The 13,628-nt window shown below is 46.9% G+C and overlaps 5 protein-coding genes across 5 annotated transcripts; 1 reads left to right on the top strand and 4 right to left on the bottom strand.

Moving 5' to 3' along the window:
- Nucleotides 1–746: 746 nt before the first annotated feature.
- Nucleotides 747–1,736, bottom strand: FVEG_17480 (hypothetical protein; the record flags this gene model as incomplete). Its single annotated transcript, XM_018906733.1, has 1 exon — nt 747–1,736. The coding sequence occupies one exon, from the start codon at nt 1,734–1,736 to the stop codon at nt 747–749; it is 990 nt and encodes a 329-aa protein (XP_018761427.1).
- Nucleotides 1,737–1,935: 199 nt separating this feature from the next.
- FVEG_17481 (TKL protein kinase) lies at nt 1,936–4,492 on the bottom strand (the record flags this gene model as incomplete). Its single annotated transcript, XM_018906734.1, has 2 exons — nt 1,936–2,866; nt 3,315–4,492. The coding sequence occupies 2 exons, from the start codon at nt 4,490–4,492 to the stop codon at nt 1,936–1,938; spliced, it is 2,109 nt and encodes a 702-aa protein (XP_018761428.1).
- Nucleotides 4,493–5,024: 532 nt separating this feature from the next.
- Nucleotides 5,025–6,719, top strand: FVEG_13269 (hypothetical protein; the record flags this gene model as incomplete). Its single annotated transcript, XM_018902643.1, has 1 exon — nt 5,025–6,719. One exon carries the CDS (start codon nt 5,025–5,027, stop codon nt 6,717–6,719), a length of 1,695 nt encoding a protein of 564 aa, XP_018761429.1.
- Nucleotides 6,720–7,440: 721 nt separating this feature from the next.
- FVEG_13270 (hypothetical protein) lies at nt 7,441–9,663 on the bottom strand. The gene is made up of 4 exons (XM_018902644.1): nt 9,155–9,663; nt 8,907–9,101; nt 8,150–8,828; nt 7,441–8,094 (listed from the first exon to the last, which is right to left on the bottom strand). The coding sequence occupies exons 1-4, from the start codon at nt 9,631–9,633 to the stop codon at nt 7,555–7,557; spliced, it is 1,893 nt and encodes a 630-aa protein (XP_018761430.1). The 5' UTR covers nt 9,634–9,663; the 3' UTR covers nt 7,441–7,554.
- Nucleotides 9,664–12,073: 2,410 nt separating this feature from the next.
- FVEG_13271 (hypothetical protein) lies at nt 12,074–13,294 on the bottom strand (the record flags this gene model as incomplete). The annotated part of the gene is made up of 5 exons (XM_018902645.1): nt 12,074–12,667; nt 12,726–12,807; nt 12,865–13,076; nt 13,131–13,201; nt 13,255–13,294. 5 exons carry the CDS (start codon nt 13,292–13,294, stop codon nt 12,074–12,076), a joined length of 999 nt encoding a protein of 332 aa, XP_018761431.1.
- Nucleotides 13,295–13,628: the final 334 nt, after the last annotated feature.

Genomic DNA, 13,628 nt, shown 5'->3' with positions numbered 1-13,628 from the left:
TCATTGGATCAAAGCTCGTAAGCTGACATATATATACCAATAATACGAGTTATATCACGGACAAAGAGTGACAGCCCGTTCAACCAATTTTCTGTATATCCGGCCGCTTGTTTCGAGGGCCCTTTCAGGTTTAGCCCAGTGTCAAACGGGTTTAGCATGGTGATACCGTTGAACGCTGTGTTGTGGCTGGGGTTTCTTAAAATAGGCGGACGAATCATTGTCGTCTGAGCTTAAAGAATCGAGGCGCTGTGAGGCTTGTCGTGTTCACGAAACGCGGGGATTAAACGCGTGATGTCAGAACCTGAGTAAACATCACGTATCAAGCTCTAAACTAAAGCAGAGTTAAATATATAAAATATATAATTAATTTAAGTTAATAGAAATAGCTTTAGAATTAATATTAAAAAGTTTTTTAAGTTTTTTTTTTTTTTTTTCTTTTTAAATTTAAGTATTTTTATTAATAAATTTTAAATTATTATTATTAAATACTATTATATTTAATATAATTATTTTATATTAGAAATTATATTAAGAAATTCTTTTTATAACTTTTAATAAAATATCTTTAAGCTAATATTATTATTAATTATAATTTTTTTTAAAAAACCGCTTTTTAATAAGATTTATAGTTATCTTATTTTTTATTAATAATATCAGCATCTGTTTCAGCCTTATCTCATTTTGCTATACATCTCTAAGATTCAGGTTTTCTGTCAACTACTAGCTGCTACCTATAGTGTGTTTGTTCACCTCTTGAAAAAAACCTCCTCTGGATTACTCTGCATCCATGCCCTGTACCACATAGCGTAAACATTAGTTCCTGATATCACTACCTGGTGCAGAAATCCAACCAGTATTGCAAACGGTTTTGTCAGCCTATAACTTAGTGACATGGCTTTGATCCTTTCCAATAATGATAAATCACCCCATCTCTCCCTCAATATTTCACTACGAGACTTCGCACCCTTGGCAATTAGCGTCTCTCGCATCTTTTCTGTATTTTCCTTGTAACGTTGGACGGCTGTGGGGCCTTTCCTTGAAACAGCGCTGGGCACAGAGCTTCGGTCATCGATGAGGTCCAAGGCAGTTTTCCACACAGGGCTTCCGAGGAAACCAGTCATCATATTCACATCTGCGCCTGCCTTGGTCATGGCCGGTATCAACTTTTTAATCGACGTTGAATCACGTGCTAGACAGACCCAGTGAAGGGCAGTATAGCCTCGTATTTCGCAGGCTTCAAGATGTTCTTTCTTATTCCACTTGTTTAGTAGAATGTCATATACTGCCCCTGGACCATCAAGAATGAACTCATCGTAGTAGTTATACATGAGAGTTCCGAGTACTGGTGCGTGAAGAGCGGTGAAGCGCTTCTGTGGTGATACATTGAATGAGATGTCGGGAAGCTCCAGGAGGAATTGAACAGCCGTGGTGTCATATTCTACTGCCAGAACCTGGAAGAGAGCTGTGCTAATACCGCCTGGGCCTATCAGTTGGTTTGGGTCGGCCCCGTGTTCGAGTAAAAGCCTAGCGCAGTCGAAATCATGGTTCCGCACGGCTGCAGAGAAAGGCGTGTCCCCCTGCGTCTGTAAAGAAGCAAGCTGTGGCTGCCGCGATAAAAGTAGCCTGGGGACTTGCAAATCGGGGAGGAGAGAAGCAGCGCAAAGCACCATTGCAGTGTCGCCATTGAAACACCTAGCGAGAATATTTGCGCCCGCATCTAGCAAGGCCTTGGTCATAACGAAGTGGGTTCTGTGCAGCGGCGATATGCAAGGGCTTCACTCCCCATCCGCCCATGTACGATGCCTCCAAGGTAGCAGAGCATTCTGGGAGTGAAAGAAGATGGATTACAACCTCCGTATCACCAGCCATGCAAGCAGTGAGCAGTGCACTCCTCCCCTTATAGTCGACCCGCTCCAGGCATAGTCCAGGGATCGATCACAGAATTTCGAAGGTGCGTTGAAGGCTTTCCTTTTGCCGCTTTCCATGAATGCACATTCTGGAGAAACGGGAAACAGGCTCACAAGCATATCCAAGAAGCGAGGAGGATAGTATATTGGGACATCCTAGTCCGTCCCCATTGTCAAGTTGCATGGAAGCAATTATTCCTCGAGGAACCCGTTTCTGGGACGTCCAGAGAGGAAGCTTCACCGGTTGGTGCCTTAGCAGTAGCTCTATCATCTGGTCATCATGAGATGCACAGGCTAGCTGGATGGGGAACCTTGCACCCAAACTCTCGTAGTCATCCGCTCTTTTGGCACTTTCCAATGCAGTCATGTCAAACTTGACATTTCCAGAGGAATAACAGTCGGCCTCGCGATCAAGAAGAAACTTCACAACCGACATTCGGCCAAGTGCCACAGCTCTATGAAGCGGTGTTCCAGGCACAAGGGTTGGGCCAATAGCAACGGATGTAATGTAACTCTTTTGAACCAAGGAGGAACTGTACAGGGATTCGAAGCTGAAGAGGAGATTTCCAACTGTTTCAATTTCTTCGTCTGGGAAAGAAACAAGCCAGTGCAGTGCAGTCTCTCCTGCGTAACTCACATGGCCAGCTTTAGCACCAGAATCAACGAGAATCTCCACGCACATCTTGTTACCCTGCCGAGCGGCACATATGAGAGGAGTTTCTCCAACTTCATTCTGGGCTTCTATTAGGTCTGGGAAGATGCCCAGAAAAAGAGATAGGTGCTCTTTCAGTCCAAAAGTTGCGGCCCAATGCAAGATCGAGTTTTGGCTTGCATCTGAACTGGGCCACAAATTGCTCTTCTGGCTCAACAATTCAAGGACTTGAAGCGGCGTATCAGAAATCTGGAAGGGATACGTTGCAGGGTCGGGTGTCGCCACCGGTTTGCAATACTCGAGGTTTCTATTGCTTGCACGCATACGCGTAAGGGCGAGTCCTGCAGCTTTGTGTGTCGAAGAGATGGCAGAAAGGCATTGGAATCCTTTCTCATCAGAATCAGCGGTACCAATCCCATCAAAATAACATTATGCGAGAAGAAAACAAGCCTCGTCTGCCCTTTTGTCTTCCTTGTCCTGAGATATCTTCTCCAGATTCCGGAAGATTTGCGTCTGCAGAGCAGCGGGAGATTGTGAAAATTTTGTGAGGTTCAGGGTGAAGGTAGGCTTCGTGATTGGGATTAAGTGAGGAGTGTTACATCTCATCGCCGAAAGGGTATTCAGTAGCTTACCTGAATGGGTATTGAGTGTTGTGCACCGTCTGGTAAGCACCCATTCAACCTCTGGACTGCGATTATGAAGTCTCAGCATATCGTTATTAAAATGGGCCCTGGGCATCAAGCAGCGCAACTTACCCATTTTCTTCTCGCCACCAGGTCAAAGTCACACCAAGACTTCGTTGGGTAGGGTTAGGGCCAAGAGTGCTATCAAAGATGTCTTCGAAGTATAACCGCAGCATTATGTCCTCAACCTCGCCCACCCCTTCTAATGAGATCGAGACACTGTCTTTGACTTTGCTGATAAATCCTGGATCTTCTTTGGCAGCTTGTATATAACTGCGCCAGGACGATTCCGAGGAAGACCTTGCTGGGCATTGAAATGGCTCTTGGCGAAAAAGGTCGTTTGCATGAACACCGTCGAGTAAGATCTGCCATACAAGCATTCCAAAGGAGAAACAGTCGGTGTATACTAAAGCGTCGCTCTCCACCGGACTTGTGACTTCAGGTGCCTGAAAAGGTAGAGTCCCTCCAACCGTTATACGTGCTCCCGGATCTTGCTCAACAAAGAAAATGCAAAAACCAAAGTCGATTAGTTTTGCCTTGAATAAACCCCCCTTATCCTCAAATACGACCACATTTTCACATTTTACGTCACCGTGTACTATTCCCTCTTGGTGTAAAACAGCAAGCCCTCTGGCAACATCATGGCACAGTGCAGCCTTTATTCGAAGATCCTGGGTCCGGCCGGATCGGATGAAGTCGTCGAGGGTTCCGCACTCTGCATATTCAATAACAAGTACTGGTCGTAGAATGTTTTGTTCGTATTCCCATATAATATTCAGGAGATCGACTATCTCTGTGGATTTTGATACCCGCTCTTTCGTAAGAACGCGGATCTCTCGGATGAGTGCATCCATTTGTTTAGAAACAATGGCCCTCATTTCAGGAGCGTCTAGAAAGGTACCGTCTTGATAGCCATGTGCGATCTTTAGAATCACGATGTCACCTGGAACAAGTCTCCGGTTATGTGCATGGATACGACGGCTGAGCCTGTGCCGACGGACTGTAAAGGTAGATCCTGAGCCAAGTTCAGCCCCGTCAAGAGCATTCACGAGTTCAAAACTAATCCACTTTGTTTGTCCGAGGATGTTGCTAAGTACTTCCAGAAGTGTCACCAGGTCCTTTTCGTCGTCGAGAGGACTTTGCGGTGTCGGGCGAGGAACGAAATCAAGCCTGGATCGTGGGTGCCAGGCGAACTCGGCTGAGCTCAAAAGAGGGGCACAGAATTTCTTCATGACGGAAGCTTCATCCATTATGAAAATGTTAATGTTCAAGGATAATAGGAGAACTGGCTTGATGTTAGACCTTTGCGGGTAAGGGTAACTGGTATAGACGAAGTACTCGAGGGTTATTAGACTTTTTATCAAGACCGGGGGTTTGAAAAGAGGGCCAGTAAGCTTTGTTTCCTAATCCATTCGGTCTTCCAATGCAATGGGTGCCTCCGTCGTTGAGCGGAACAAGGCAAGTTACATCGGACCATGAGCAAGCCTCAGTAAAAATACTCGGGAATCAAAGTGTACCACATGATAAGACGAGGCTTATAGTATGCTGAGTGGCTGCCTGCAAAGGGTCAAGATAGAACGGTGGCTGGCTGACTGGCTTGAAAACATGTTTCAAATCTCGAGGTTGATTATGACATGCATGCCTCAGGCAACAACAACCCCCTCCCAGTCTTTAGATACGAATAAATGTCACAAAGCAGCTGCCCAAGTACGCTGAGCCTGGCATCTTTATCCTTTTCACCATATCTCAATTTTTCTCAATAGACCGGGATCATCTATCATCATGACAGAATACGCAGGGTTGGCCTTGAGCGTCCCAGGCTTAGTATTCACTTGTGTTCAGTATTACGAGGCCTTTTTCACTTATGCCAACGCCCAAAAAGAAAGAGAGGACCTCAGTATACGATTCGCAGTTGAGGAAAAGGTATTTTCAAATTGGAAAGCTAAAGCCATGCCCGACGGCAAGACTCTTGCCACCAGCGACCCTACCTTAGTCAAGTTGACAATAGACTGCCTCGGTCAAATCCAAAGTGCTTTCGAAGAGTACGTCAAGATTGGGAACAGCAGTCAAGATGGCAACCCTGAGCGGGCCGCTTCAATAGATTCACTCGTAACGGCCCTAAAGAGAGTTGGATGGGCATTAAATGGATCCAAAACGGTGCCTGAACTATGGAAGAAGCTCAAAATATATAACGACGCCCTGAATAGGCTCTGGAAGTCAACTGACGCTGTCGTTCAGCGTCATCTACTTCTCTCATTGGACAATTTTAACAACGCCGAGGGCTTGAGACTGATGGAAATGGCACTTACGAGGGCTGATATATCTGAGTATCAGGAGCTAGCTGCCGCAGTACGGTTGCGCCGAATTGTTCTTGAGGCTAAGGATAGGGAGACTGGGTCACTCTATGCTGGGCAAACCAGCCACTATCTGGGAGACCTGGGACAGCTTGAGGATTATTTGGGACTCGACGCCGCAGCATTTCGCCCATCCATTTCAACACTAAGCACAGATTTACCCCGCACTGCTATTGTAAACGGCCAAGACGCCCTTCTGGAATGGAAATTGTACAAGACAGATACCCCTGAAGATATGAACCAGAGGCAATATGAATGGGTTGTTAGGAGCAGTATGAGATCACTGGCCAAGTTGCTGTCTCAAACCCCAAAGCCGGCTGGACTCAGGGCTCTCAATTGCCTAGGCTTCTACGAACCTTCAGCCCGTGGTCTTGGCATTCCTGTGTGCTTTGCCTTCTCACCTCCTCCTCTTGCATACAGGGAACCAATCTCTCTTGCCAAGCTTATTGAGATGAATAAAGAGGTGGTTGACCCTGAGGGAAATATAATGCCGTTTGAGCTTGGAGGTGTATCAGTTGACAGTCATATGTATTTGGGTGATCGTTTTGCTCTAGCTACTACACTTGCACGAGCTGTCCAACAACTCCACAATCTAGGTTGGCTGCATAAGGGAGTCCGAAGCCAGAGTGTACTCTTCTACCGCCCCAACGATGTTAGAGGTGTCTGGAGACCAGAACCAAGGGACCTTTATCTCGTGGGCTATGAGTTTGCTCGCCCAGCATCACAGGCCAGTCTCTCAATTCCGGTAGAGAACAAATCCGGTGTGACGATCTATCACCACCCGTTATACGTTGACAGCCAGAATGCCCGATACGAGTCCCGCTTTGACCTCTATAGCCTTGGAGTTGTCCTCATCGAGATTGCTTGCGGCAAAACGGCTATCCAGATGGCCCAACATGGCAGGGTTGACACCTCTGCGCCCTGGGAGTGGGATCTCTATATTGCTCACTATCTACTGTCGGAGGTTGAAAGAAAAATGGGCAAAGTTTATGGAGAGGTAGTTCGGCGCTGTATTAAGGGCGACGTCGGAAATGAAGGTTCAGGGCAGAAGGGTAACTATCAGACTTACCTTAGGAGCCTTGACGTAGATATAGTTGGAAAGTTGGAGTTGTGCTATGCCTAACAGAGATTTCATCGCGATCGAGTTATCCACTATTTGCTGTAGTTCGTGGATCAGAGATCAGCGATTAATGAAGAGTTGGGAGTTTGTAAAAAGAAGCAAGGCAAACTTGAGTTGAGATATCAATAGAAGAGACAGTAAGTTAGCCTGTTAGGCAATGGGTGCCTTGTGATTGTCTAGCCGCAAAACAAGATCAATCCTTGCCGTATAATGACTAAAAGAGATATCACTAGTCCCATAACTCTTCTTAATGGGATTGCCAAGCCAATGATTCTATACATATCAGCAATGTTTCCTTCTATCTGCCGCCAAGGCACTGATGAGAGACTTCTTGTGGTACAAGTCACATGATGGAAGCGCACGGAATACTTTTAGCTAACGAGCTCTATACTGAATTTTAGTCCACCCATTTGGCACAGCTTGAACTGCCTTATTCTACAGCTGCGCGGTACAGTTAACACCCAGCAATAGCAAAAGATTGAGGCCGATAGATAGGGTACTACATTAACGGCTCAGTGGCAATGGCAAGCACATGCCTGGAGATAATGGGGGATATCGTGGCCTTGAAGCTGCAGATTCATCATCCTGTTTCAACGAAGTGCTTCGTCTGCCGACTGTCAGCTCTCTCCACAACTACATTAGTTAAACAGCCATTCCACTATCCTACGCCAGTTTGATATGTGGATATTATGACGGCAAGGGAGTTCTAGTTGATTAAAAAGAAGTTGTCCAATTTAGTAGATGCTACGAGAATGACCTGAAGCTAGATTACAAACCCCCATTGTGTTTCAATTTAACCAATCCTTCATATTCCTTCATCAGCAATTCCTAAACAAGCTTAGTCGCATATAATTCGGCTGCTACTGTCAGAATCTCCGGTCGAACAACTCCAATCTGAACCCGAATCCTCTGTGACGTTGACATGGGGATCAAGGGCATTAGTCCACAAGCCAAGAAGCCTGCCCAGGCCAGGACCCATAGTATCCGGGTCAGGAGACCATGAGTCGGAAATCTGAAGCATCTCCTCCATCTCCCTGTGGACTTCTTTCATCGTCAGGGAAGTACAAGAACGTGATGCCGAACTGTCAGAAGTAGTAGTGCCTGTCGAAGGAGGGCCGGTAGTTACAACATTCGGAGGCCGAGCCATGTTAGGTCGAATAACACCCGGATTGTGGAAAGGACGTTGCCCACCGAATACTGGTGGTATTGGGGTGCCAAAGTTTTGAATGTTCAACGTTATACCCGGGCAGCGTAGTGACTCCCACGCTTCAGGTAAAATGACAGTTCCATCCTCGGCGCAGAAATTGTATTTTCCTTCTTTCAAAATAGCTGTCGCGGGGTATCCCAAGCTCAGGGAAGAGAGCCTTTTACGCAGTGACTGCAGTAAAGATAAATCAGCAGATGCTAGACGCTTTATTATCTCCTCAACTCACATCCAGATTCTTGCATGAAGCATACGGGAAGGTGAGTCTTTTACCCGTGTGTAGCTCAACAACGTGGATAGGCTCTACTACATCACCGAGACGGAAGAAAAGGCAGATAGAAGCATCAGTGTCAACAACAGCCCCGGATCTATTCTTCAAGGGAGGGCGGGAGATTGACATGGCGATCCAAGTTCGCTCCCTAGAGCTCCATTGACTGGCAGCATCGATACAATCGTCGATTCGTTGGCGGACGCGTTGATCGAGTGAGTCATATTGCTCGAGGAGTCCTGGACGCTTCTTCCACCTGGACTTGGAGGTTGCTTGCGAGAGACCAGACCTGACATGTTTGTCGTCCAGTTCAAGCCGTTTGAATGTCTTGATTGGGATGCGGTTGAAATGAGCGGCAAGATCAATTTGCCAGACCTCAAGGTCTTGATCCTTCCATTCGTCGTGCGATCCTGGCATAAGATTTCGTTTGATCCAGTCTCTGGCAGCAGTCAGCAGATTTGGGCCAGGTTGACTGGCCGGCTGTGAATCTCTTTGTGTTGGAGTGCTAGTGGTCTCTGCTGCGGTATCGGCCAAAGCCTCGGTGTCCTTGGACAATTCTGGCGACTCATTTTCGGCTGTTGGAATGGTTTCGACAGGTTTAATCTCTTCAACCTTGGTGTCGACCGCAATGGTAGGTGTACTGCAAAATATCTTGACGTTAGTCGAGTTCAAATATCCCCGTCGCCCAGAACAAGGGAAACAATTTAAAAGGCACTACCTTGAAACACTGCAAGTGCTGTGGGCATCTGTGATGGAAGAATTGCTAGAAGATAGTGGCGGAGCGATGATGGCCCATTTGGCCAACTTCTTGGACCAGTACTTGTAGTGACTTGCTCGTTTAAAGGCCATCTGTTCTGCCAGCTGTCTGATCGTATTCTCTGTCTCAAAGCTGCCTGGGACTCGAGTCTGTGCACTAGTGGAATTGCCAAGTTAGTACACGCAGCGCATAGGATGATCCGAGCTTACCGCATCTGGTGCTGCGCGATACTGCCCAAGAGATAGCGCAGCATGAGTTCAAACTTGATTTGCGTCAACCAGTGCCGAAAGTACCTGAGCTGAATCTCGAGGTGCTTCCAGGATTTATAGCTCAGGACCCCGGTCTGAGCGATGCATTGCAGATACTTTCCTGTTTCCTCCCGTGACATCTCATTGAGCTCCTTGTCGCCGGCAAAGCTCTCTGTGTGCCGCACCAACATGATCAAGATACCAATGTAGATCTTTTCGCACGTGGCTGATAGGCGCGTGATGTCTTCGAGGCATAGTTTTGTGAGTGCATTTTCTTGAATGACATCATCTACCTTGATCAATGTCAAGGCCGTTGAGTTGATCAAATTTATTAGCTTGGGAAGCCTCTGTCGGGCTGTTCTGTTGGCTTCCGAGTGTACCTGTAGGGAGCTTGCCAGACTGAGGCCAAGTTTGGCAACAGGCTCAATATCGTGGGCCATGGTTCAACAAGGATAAATAACGGAAATGAGAAAGGAAGGGGGACGTAGAAAGTAGTTCACCGTCTAGTTTTATTGAAATCAGGCAGCGGGTTGAAAACACGCCATCTTATTATTTCTTATCATTACCCCTCAATATGTGCATCACTGTAGCCAATCATCAAAGTTGTTGGTTGCACTTCTGTCTGACATGACTCTAGGACTATTGAACAACGTGTCATACATAAGCCACCATTGAAACGATTGGTACTTTGGTCACTAATCTGCTGCAGTAAGACGAATTCAGAAGAAACGTTGACCGCTCCTTGCGGGGTTGAAACGTATCTCTACCATGATTTAGATGGACTGAGTCTTTCCAGTCGGTAATAAGATGAGTCGATACTGGCATGGAATGTGCGATACGGCCACTGCGTTGATCAGAGCTTATTCACCCCGGTTGAGACCTTGGCGTTCTATCACACCCTTGTGCAACGTGCCGTCTGATTCTGCCCAAGACATCAGACGCTTCCGTTTGAACCAAAGACAGATCATTTTTCCCGGGCCCTAATGTAAAGATCTTGGAGGGGCATTCACTTCAGGTTTTGGCTGTCAAGGATACGCGTATTGCATACTCCTCATGGTTGTCTTACTAGAAGCTTGCGACAGAAGAGTTGCATCTCGTGCTACACGTCAGCGCCACATGAAGCTACACTTATTGAAGATATAATCAAACGTTCCGTTCCTAATCTCCTGTAAACACGAGGTTTTCTTATGTTGCCACGACTTCCGTATACTGCTGCTTTGTCCACGGATCGCAGAATGTGATGATCATCGGGCTGAGCTATGACAATATGTTGCATGGGGTCGCTGTGCTCTCTTTGTTGTCTCCTTTCTCTTGTCTTATAGTAATTGTATTAGGCTTTGAGGGAATGCAGCTAATGGTTGCACAGGTGCATGGGGAACAGATGAAAAGAGCAACGACTGCATGTTTTCAATCGACCCCGACCTCAGACTTGCCAACATCTTCACTATATATTATCTGAGACTTTTGAGCTGTCAATCCTCTCAACCTGTTCTGCTGATCGAGGCGGCGTGGCGGCGTTTGATTGGATTTCAGTCCATCAGTCTTTCGCCAGCTTGGAGGGGCTCAAGGTTATAGGATCAGATCACCCTTATCATAAGTCTAAAGAAACTGCCATCTCAGCCCACTATTCTTTGCATAGCACCTAAATATCTCATCCATCAGTCATACCTTCACCAACACTATTCACTGCGCTACCTGTACTCAACATGTGTAGCGACAACCCCGGGTGCAATGGTAACGTGACAACACACGTTACGTCCGGGGCCTATTGTACCACAAAAGTTTACGACGCTTCATCAGCGCGAAATTATGTCGGCATTCGCCCTTCCAGGACTTGTCAGGCACCTTTTGCGAAAACTTGGTGGGAGGAGTGCGATAGATTGCTAATGGCGACCGCGACAAGGACGACATATTACAACGTCTGTCCTAGCCATCGGACGAGAATCGAGTAGGTGAGTCTTTAAGTAAGGAGTAGAGACGCCACTCCCAGATACTAACAGCAGGTCAGCCAAATGCAACGTCATGAACGAGCTGAAATACTTCTCACAATTGCAGCTGGATGGGCGGGCCTTGGTGGTAAGGGTTGGGATGTCCTGTATGAGTTTCAGGCTGTCGCTGCCCAGTATATCCTGATAGAAGACCGTCTGCAAGCTATATGGCATAGTCAGGAACTCACAGTCTTGGAAGCTGGCTGAGCGTCAGCTTAATGAGCACGGTCAACCCGTCGCCCAACACATCGCGAAGCTTCTAGGCTGCGTACCACCAAACAGCGAGATCAACCACCCAGTGCGATCACTCTTCACCGAAGATGTAGACAGCATAGAAGAGCTGTATCGCGAGATATCTGAAGCCGCTTCGACGCCAAGCCTATGCAAGACAAGGACTTGACTTACGACGAAATTGCGACATCAGAACCACAAGGCTCGAATATGGAACTTCCTTATTACACGGTCAATTGCGGTACACAAAATACCATGGATCAACAGCTCTAGACCGGTTTCAATGGCCTGGATTTTGAGGGTGCCGACATGTACGCAAATGCACAATTTCCTGACACTTCCCTCTCACCCCTTACATGGACTAGCTACAACACTGGGTACAGCGATTTGACAATATGTCTTCTTCAAAAGGTCGGCGTAGTACAGGGCAACGGTGTGTCCCCCCACGGACTATTCGGGGCTTGGTTACATGGCATTTGAGTCATGTATAGAGTCTGGCAACATGGAGGCGAAATATAGAGTGTGTGATATTGAGCTATAGAGTATAGCATACTCTCTTTGAGACGCCAGGAATATTACCAATCATCACCCTACACTTCTGACTGCCTAAAAGGTTACTGGAATTAAGTAAGGAGGTATAATCTCAGCTGCTAAGCATCCCTTATAGCCAGATTCCCTTCAAGTAGCTTTCCGCAGAGGTAAACTCAAAGGCAGGGAGGAGCTTGTTCCACTCATCCGATACAGTCCACACGCCCCTCTTAAGGGAGGCCATGGTTTCTACAAGGAGTCCTTGAGACACCGGCTCCCTCATCTCTATGGGAAGGGAATGGTGTTTTACCACAGGATACCAGGAAGTTGTAACGTTCCGAGTCTTCAGATCCTCGTCGGAGAGCTTTTCCACTTTGAACGGGCCTTGAGCCGTCTTAGCAGATATATAAAGATTATCATGTCCAGCATCTTTCGTACCTCGGAGCTTCTCGCCCAGGGCAATAAGCTCGGAAACAGTGAATGCCGTCCCTTGCATGCCACCCCGAGTAGGCCATACCCCGTCATATTCCAAGGCGTGGGCTACAAGTCGGGACATGTCCCGAACAGTGGTCAAGGTGATTGGAGCATCGTCGCCGTCTGGAATGATGGCCCTGCGATTCTGGAAATCGGCAAACCTGCAAGATGTATTGAAATGCTTTGTTGTGGCGTGTGGATAGCCGCAGTAATCTGTAAAGACGCCTGGCTGGAACAGGCAGTACTCAATCTTCTATTGGTCGCAATTAGACGGTCCAATTAACGGAAGCAAATGAATTAGAGATTCATACCTGCTGGTCCGAGTTGACTTCTTCCAGATACTTCCGAACCTCATCTTTGTACTGATAATGAGCGATCCCACTATTACTCGCACTGAAAGGAGTACTATTAGCTTCATTCGTAGGACACGGTCTTGACGAAGGCACTCACGAAGCCCACTCCGAGGGGGCAACTCTTCTAACGCCAGCCTCAATGGCAGCGTCGATAAGCTTCTTGTGCAATTCGAAAGCTTCATTCTGATCAAACATTGCCAAAAAGGAGAGCACCGTATCGATGCCCTGCATTGCATCGACAAGTGCGGATTTATCATTGTAGTCTACCTGCCTCCAGGTAACGCCTTTAGGCAAGTCTGCAACTTCACTCTAAACAACGTAGTAATTAGCATCAAGTCGCCATGGCCAAGCACAGTGGCTTACCCCGCGACTCAATATAACAACCTCGTAGGAGCCTCTGGCAAGGATCTCATCAACGACTTCACGTCCGATACCTGATCTGTGTAAGTATGTCGCTTTCTGATTGGGTGTCTAATCGATTACTCACTTCCAGAGCCGCCCACAACTGCAACCCTCTTTGCCGCCATGTTGGAGTTCTTCTTTGCCGATTAAGAAAGTATTTCAAGATGTCAGGTAGTACAAAGGAAGGTTGATACAGCACAGTGTACAGCTTGAAAGCAGATATAATAGATATTTATAACTAGTCAATAAATAACTTGAAGCGGACTTGCAATGGACTTTGCGGAATTTGTAGCTATCTCGGGGTGTTTGAAGACACCGAGTAGCAGAAAGGGTTTAGAGTGCGGAGTTCACGTGTTTACCCTGCTCCATCGGCGACAAGACTCTGTAAACAACAGTCTAGGCCATAGCGCACAATACATCACTGTGGCATTAAAGTGAAACGGATTCATGGAAAAGGGT

This window comes from Fusarium verticillioides, chromosome 6 (assembly GCF_000149555.1).
Source record: "Fusarium verticillioides 7600 chromosome 6, whole genome shotgun sequence".
In the NCBI taxonomy this organism is placed as follows: Eukaryota; Fungi; Ascomycota; class Sordariomycetes; order Hypocreales; family Nectriaceae; genus Fusarium; species Fusarium verticillioides.
The sequence above is the reverse complement of the archived record's forward strand: the minus strand, read 5'-3'. Positions and strand labels throughout refer to the sequence as shown.